This window comes from Orycteropus afer, unplaced genomic scaffold (genome assembly GCF_000298275.1).
Source record: "Orycteropus afer afer isolate SDZICR_OR568_19922 unplaced genomic scaffold, OryAfe1.0 scaffold00460, whole genome shotgun sequence".
NCBI lineage: Eukaryota > Metazoa > Chordata > Mammalia > Tubulidentata > Orycteropodidae > Orycteropus > Orycteropus afer.
The window spans coordinates 970,606-977,780 of NW_006922047.1; the positions used below are offsets into that span (position 1 = coordinate 970,606).

The following is a 7,175-nucleotide window of genomic DNA, read 5'->3' on the forward strand; positions in this document are numbered from 1 at the left end:
TCACAGCACGATCCACGTGTATCGCTCGCTATCCGCCAAGACCTTCAGTGAGCACCCTACAAGGAGGTGGGGGCACAGCCATAAGGCCACTGCAGGCCAGGCCTCCAGCTGCCTACCTGCCAACCCAGAAGATTCCAGCAGACAGGGACTTGACGGCTGAGTGCACCTATGAGTCTCAACTGCAGCTACTGAAAGTCTGCCAGATGAATGAACTGGCTGGGGCCCCCGGTCCCACCCATGCTAGGCACTCTGAGAAGCCCCTCAGCTGAGTCTGGCAACGGCTGCCCTCCTATCACCTTGGATCCCATGATACCCTGCTGCACAGCCAGCACGCCCATTCATTCAGCCAACACTTAGGGCTTAAGCCAACTGTGGCCTGGCCTGGCACTCAGGTGAGAGCATGGCCCATGCCAGCAAGGAACGTGGTCCCAACTGTCCTCAGTCCCACCTTTGTGCAGTGCCTCGTTGGTCATCCTGTTGACATAGCGGCCACTGCTCTCAGGTACCAGCCACTTCATCACCATGTCCACGCAGCTCTTGCGGTATGAGCTCCAGACACTACCGCTGAGGGGAGAGGAGGTGAGCAGCTCTCCTGGCCCTGCCATCCCCCAACCTGCCTCACCTGGCCTCACCTCACCTGGTCTGCCCTTTGACCTCAGTGAGATCACCCACACTGACCGTCATGAAGATGCCCGTGTTGAGGTCCCATGCTACCTTGAGGCTGGTATGGTAGGTCTTTGGTCTACAGGGGGTAACAGAGGCAGGGGGTGAGCCCACCTGTTCTCCAGAAACCAAGCTGCCCTGAGGGGGCATCCAGTCTGTGGACCCTAATGGAATCGTAGATCGAGGTTTTTGATGTGGCTCCTCCCAGGGGAGGGTTCCTGCCCACTCACCGGAGCTGGCCCTCCTCGGTGGGGGATGGGAATGCCAGGAGCAGCAGGCCAATATTGATAAGGACCTGGTTAGTTTCTGGGCATACCTAGAAGAGACCCCAAAGTTGGTGACATCCATTGAAGGTAAACCCCAGAGCAGGGAGATCCTAAGGCCACTCTGTCCCATTCCCGGGCGCACCTCCAGGATGACGATGTCATAGTCACTAAAGGAGCAAAACTGGTGGCCCCAGGTGGCATCATGGCGGATGACCTCATTGATGACGTACTCAAAGTCCAGCGTGAGCTGCTCCACAGTCAGATACTGACCCTGGGGGCGGATGAGCAGAGGCAGGGAAAGACTGTACCAACTTCCATTCCACCAGCAGGCTCCCCAGGAGCCGCCCCTTGGCCTGTCCTCCGGCCAGCACCAACCTGGACAGCTGTCCGCTCTCGCATGGGCCGAAGGTTGCGGCCCCGGAGGTCAGTCACCACAAAAGGCAGGGAGATCTTGTCATCCTCGAACTCTGGGGAGGCAAGAAGCAGGAGGTGGGGGTGGGGGTAGAGGAGGTAGGCGGCCAGGAGGCCCCACGGCTGACCCCCAAACCAGGGCCCCGCTTGCTCGCTCACCATCCTCTGGCTCAGTCCCTTCCCCAGACTCCAGCACGTAATGGAGCTTGGTGTAGTTGACGTAGCCAGGCTCCAGGGCAGGCGCCTCTGCAGCAGGAGGGCTATCCCGGGGCACTGCCTCTCCACCCGGGGTGAGGGGGTCAGAAGGCAGGCAGCAGCGGCTACCTGAGGGCCCTGGGCAGGGGGGCAGCCGGGCTTCCTCAGAGGTCCCACCCTTGGCCTCTTTGGCCCTACGGAAGATGTCAGCCACAAACTCCTTGGCTTTGGTGATGGCAGGCGAGGGCTCAGAGACCCCAGAGGGCCGGGCTGGGGCAGCCTCGGGGGAAAGGCTGGATAGGGCTGGGGGCACCTCTGGGCTCTGGGGCACAAGGGGGCTAGGGGTGGCCAGGGGTGAGGCTGTGTGGTCATATAGGATTTGGCAGAAGCTGCTATCGCCTGGAACCAAAAAAAGTGATGGAGAGGATCAATATCCTAACTTACTCAAGCCCAGGTGCCCTCCTGACCTCCCCTCTTTAAGCACCTTCCCCTGAGGGGTTCCTAGAAAAAATCACCTTGAGGAGACCCTTCTGGAAAACTTACCTATGAGGAGCCCAGTCTGAAACATCTACCACATACCACACGTGTCACGCGCACACACACATTCATTCAAACATTATCTGAAGCACCTGTGAGCCAGGACACAGCAATGAAGAGGACAAACCCCCTGCCCTAAGGAGCTGCCAGGCTGCAGTGGAGACAGAGGTAAGCCATGACTAAGCTCCGGAGAACTAGCCAACACCCATCCACGCAGCCCTCTGCCCTTCCTGACCAGGCAGACCCACGCCGGCCCAGCCGGGGTTCCAGGTCTCTGCCTCAGCCCGCCCCCAGGTGTGTGCCAGCTTCCCCTCTGTGAGCATGTGGGTCAGCAGGGAGAAACCAACCCACCCCCCTTCCCTGACCAGCACCATGGCCTGGCCCTGGGTGAGTCCTCTGCCTACGCTGGCTCCTTAGCCCCAAAAGGCAACCCTAGGAGGGAGGACTGTGTTCTCCCAGGTCAGAAAAGTGGGGACAGAGGACCAAAGAAGCTTGTCCAAGGTGACACAGCAAGAACACAGGTCCAGGTCCTGACCCTCGGGTGGCACTCAGGGGAGGGGGTGGACAACGATGAAGTCAGAGGTTCCCTGTGGTGACACAATGTGCAAACAGCTATGACAGCACCCTTTCCCTGGGCGAGGGGCACACAGTGGAATCCCCTATGATCGGATCCCAGTGCCCTTCCTAACACAGCCAACAGCCAGCCATGAGGGCCCAGTTATCGACCCATCCCGGGCTGGTACCCTGGGGGCAGGCCTCAGTGAGCGACAGAGGCTTAGCCCAATAGGAACTGGGATGGCCCCACATGTGTCTGGAGACAGAGGCACCCCAGCCACTTGCTTGTAGGCTGGTTTATAGATATTTAATCCTCTTTTTGTTCCTGCTGTCTCCCCTCCCCCATAGGCAACCATTCTAAAGTATTTAGTGGGTATCTTTTTAAATGACTGGGTTCTTACAATAGGGAACTCTGGTGGCACAGTGGTTAAAGTACTCAGCTGCCACCCAAAACAGTGGTGGTTCAAACCCACCAACTACTCCACAGGAGAAAGATGAAGCAGTCTTCTGCTTCTGTAAAGATTCACAGCCTGGGAAATTCGACCCTGTCCTATAGGGTCCCTATGAGTTGGAATCAACTCGATTGCAGCAGATAGGGTTCTTGCAAGGTTGCATGCATTTTAATGTGTGTTTCTTTTTTACATCTGCATGACATCTTTCAGTCCCACCCAAGGCACTCTGGGGATGTGGACTCTGACTCTCCCTGGGTCTGCTCCCCTCAGAGTACCCGCCTGTCTTACCTCCCCACCCTTGGGATGGACACTGGGTTCCAGCTCCCCACTGCAGCTTTGGACATGCCCCTTATAGCCCTATAGGAATGCCCCAAGGGAGAGGTCTGGGCAAAGAACGACTGGGCCCCAAGTCACACTCCACTGTCACATGGCCCCTATGGGCAGGGGCTGCCCTATTCCCATCTCCACCAACCACAGCATCATTCAGCTTTCTGAAGCCTGCCACTATGTCAAGTGATGGTCCTCATTGTTTTCACTTGCATTTCTAGATAACCAAAGATATAAAATACTAACTGTCCACAAATCACTCCAACTCTTAACTGTGGCTATTTAAATCCAAAATAATGAAAATTACGTAAAATTAACTCAGTTCCTCGATCCCACAAGCCACATTTCAAGTGCTCAACAGTCCCCAGTGGCCACTGCTGGCTGTAGTGGATGAAGCACAGCGGACACTCCTCCCTGCACGCAGTGCCACTGGCCAGGGCTGGGGCAGGGCGGGGCGGGGCTCCGATCCCAGCATTTCCACTCCCCGCCATATGACCGTGGAGGAGTGACTTTACCGCTCTGTGCCTTGGTCTCCCTGTCTGTAACAGAACCAACCGCACAGGCTGCTGGGCGGTCAGCAGGGGATACACCCAAAGCACTCCCAACAGGGCCACATACAGGCTGGCCTTAGAGAATGCCCAGTCCCGATGGAACCAATGGGCCTTCAGACCCAGGTGGGAGCCTACCTGCCGAGTGGACGGAGACAGCACAGGCCACCAGGGAGTAGCTGGTATTGAGCAGCACCACCTGGTCCTTCTTGAGCTGGAAGGCGGGCTGGAAGGTGGGGAAGGGGTAGACCACCTGGTACTTGGTGTGCAACATGAAGCCGTGCCGCAGGCACTGTGCACTCGGGTCGCCTGCAGCAACACATGCCACAACAGTCTCACCCAAGGCTTCAGCTGGGTGGGTGAGGTGGCCCATGACCCTGGCGACCCTGGCCCTCACCTGGGTGGGCCCGACTAGCGTCCCGGCAGGCGGCACAGCGACCTGGTGGAGGCACGGCCACGGTGCTGATGTAGATGTCGCGGTGGTTCTCATCACTCATCATCATCATATTCATGAGCATCCCGTTGGCCGAGCGGGTGCTAAGGACAGCACAGTCTCAGCCACTGGCCCCGCTTATGGCCCCACTGCAGCCCCAGCCCATCCCAGGCCTCCTCATCCCTGCTTCTCACTTGAAGCCAAAGACGATGACCTTGGAGGCATCACTGGGCCACTCACACACGGTCAAGTACAGGTCGCTGTAGATTTCCTCATCCTGGAAGAGCCGCACCTGCCGAACCTGAGGGGCATTTCCAGGGTCAGTGCAAGGTGGAGCCCGGGGGCTGAAAAGAAGGGGCTGCCCAGGCTGGTCAATGCTAGCTGGAACAAGGCCAGAGCTCTAATTTGCAAGGGCACCCTCTTTGGTGGCATCTCAGGCTGGGGAACCCCAAGCAGCTCTCAGCCCTGTCTGTAGCAAGGCCTCAGGCAGCCTTACCTAAGGGCATGGGCTGGGGGATGGAGCGACTTCTAAGTGGGGGAAGCAGAGCTGGACCTGAGCTAGGCTGTGGCCTCCTACACAGTGGACGGACCCAGCCAAACACACTGGTTCCAAGCATGACCTAGCCCCCCTGGCTGGAGACCGCAGCAATCCCCTTTACCTTCCAGAGCACATCTGTAAAATGGGGTAACAGGCTCCACCTTACGAGGGATGCGAGGGGTCAAGGTCAGGTCTGAAAGCCAGTGTGGTAACCTACGTGGTCATAAGCTACCATGTCCCACAGGACCAGTGCTGGGGCTATTTCATGGGCTTTATGCACTGAGTTACACCCCATCTTTGGCCCATAAAAACGGCAATTTCCTATGGTCTGACCTAATACATGAGAGTCCTTACAACAACACTGTGAGTAGGTGATGACCCATTTTACACATAAGTTATCTGGAGCAAGGAGGTGTGACATGACCTGCCAGGGTCACGCTGTCTGTGGCATTCTCAGGCCCTGAGATCAGGCAGCCTGGTATTGGGGCCTGGGGGAGCTGTGTGCCATCGTGAAGTGAGACCCAGCCCGGCCCTACCAGCTTCAGCTTGCTGTGGACGTTGAATTCCCACCAGTACAGGTGGTAGATGTAGAAGGAGAAGTCGTCGTCCCCACTGCTGCTGGTGTAGGAGAGGACATAGCGGCCACACTTGGAGAAGCCCAGAAAGATGTGTCTGTGGGGGAGGGACACAGGTGGCTGGTTCAGGGAGAGCCTGCTACCCCCCTCCAACCCCCAGCCCAGCCCAGCCCAGCCCAGGCCCCAGCCTTACCCTGCATAGAGGAAATCCTCGTCTACAATGTTCTTGAGGGAGACGCAGACCCTGGGTGGCAACTTCCGGAAGAGACGTGGGGACAGCTGCCCACTGATCTGGGGAAGGGGCGGCCAACGCCCTTCAGACACCACCCTCCCATAGCCCTCCAATCAGCAAACTCCTCATCCAAAGCAAACCATAGGGTCCAGTCAGTCCTGGCCACCCAGGCCCCCTCCCTGCCAGCCATACAGTCAAGGGTGATCTCAGTTCCAGAAGGTGGGAAGGGCTAGGCAGATGGGCCATGGGCAAGAACACAGAAGCCAGTGGACCTGGCGCAAACCTCCCCCTCCACCAAGGACCCACCCAGGTCTCCCAACTTCACACCTCTTTAGCCTTGAGCCCCTCCTGCCTAAGCCCCTAGGCTTTGAGGTCCAGCACCGGTGGTACCTCCCCCTGGAAGACTCCCCAGCCTGCCCTGGGCTAGACAGTTCTCTTCCTGAAGGCTGTCCTATGGTGCAGTGACCACCAAAGAGTCTGGATGGGTGCATGACTTTCATACACTCTGCCATTCCAACCCACTGCCCATACACAGGGTCAGGCTCTCAGGGCAGTCTGGCCTCATCTTTGGGCTGGTGGTGACAGACAGAAAGGTGGGCATGATGCCTCTCCTATTCTCCCTTCTCAATTAGCTGCAGGCTTCCAACCCACTCCCTCATCCCAAAATGCCACCAAGGAAGAATCCTGGGGGCACAATCTCACAATCTACTCCGGCCCTCTGATTTGCCATTCCATATGATGGGGGAGACATAGCCTTGCCTTCAAGAGATTTCAGTCTGATGGGAAACAAAGAGCCCTGTCTGGGAAGCTCCCTGACTGATGGGAGAGACAGCTCTGTTCTCAAGGAGGTTCCAGCCTGATGGAGGAAACAAAGTTGCTCAGGGGGGCAAAGCCTGAGAGAGAAAACAGCCCTGTCAGAGAGGCCCAGACTGATAGGGGAGACACAGTCCTGGTCAGGGAGCTTCCAAGCTAAGGGTGGAGCTGCAGCCCTAGCCTGGGAGCTCCCAGGCTGAGGGCGGAGGCAGCCTCTCTGCCCAGGGAGCTCCCAGTCAAAAGGGGGAGACACAGCCCAGCCCTGTCCAGAGACACAGTCCTGATCCCGTTGCCCCAGACCTGACAGGAGAGTCATATCTCAGCCCTCCCAGAGCTCCCAAACTGATGAGGGAGATACTGTTTGGAAAGAAGATTGCCGGGCTCAGGCAGCTCCCAATCTGGTGGGAAAGACCTGGCCCTATCTAGGGAGCTCCCTCCCATCCAATGGAGGCGGCAGATCCAGGTACAGGCGCTGCCAGCTCTCGTGTGATCAGGGCTCAAGCAGGGGGAGGAACGCCGGGCTGAGGAAGCCAGAAGCAGGTCAAAGGGGCTCTGCTTTGCAAAGGGGACAGGAAGGCTCCAAAACGGAGGGGCCATGGCAACAGGGCTTTGAAAAATGAGTCTGACCCT

General features: G+C 57.8%; 1 protein-coding gene across 1 annotated transcript in view; it reads right to left on the bottom strand.

The window, feature by feature from the left end:
• The window catches only part of DCAF15 (DDB1 and CUL4 associated factor 15), a 7,700-nt gene continuing 525 nt past the window's right edge, over positions 1–7,175 (bottom strand). Inside the window, exons 2-13 of the mRNA XM_007954370.2 lie at positions 5,694–5,791; positions 5,462–5,597; positions 4,582–4,688; positions 4,352–4,491; positions 4,093–4,263; positions 1,500–1,934; positions 1,305–1,396; positions 1,072–1,200; positions 894–979; positions 638–742; positions 449–564; positions 1–56 (exon numbers count right to left, since the gene is read on the bottom strand). Coding sequence (XP_007952561.1) covers positions 1–56; positions 449–564; positions 638–742; positions 894–979; positions 1,072–1,200; positions 1,305–1,396; positions 1,500–1,934; positions 4,093–4,263; positions 4,352–4,491; positions 4,582–4,688; positions 5,462–5,597; positions 5,694–5,791 — 1,671 coding nt within the window. The remainder of the gene's footprint in view (positions 57–448; positions 565–637; positions 743–893; positions 980–1,071; positions 1,201–1,304; positions 1,397–1,499; positions 1,935–4,092; positions 4,264–4,351; positions 4,492–4,581; positions 4,689–5,461; positions 5,598–5,693; positions 5,792–7,175) is intronic.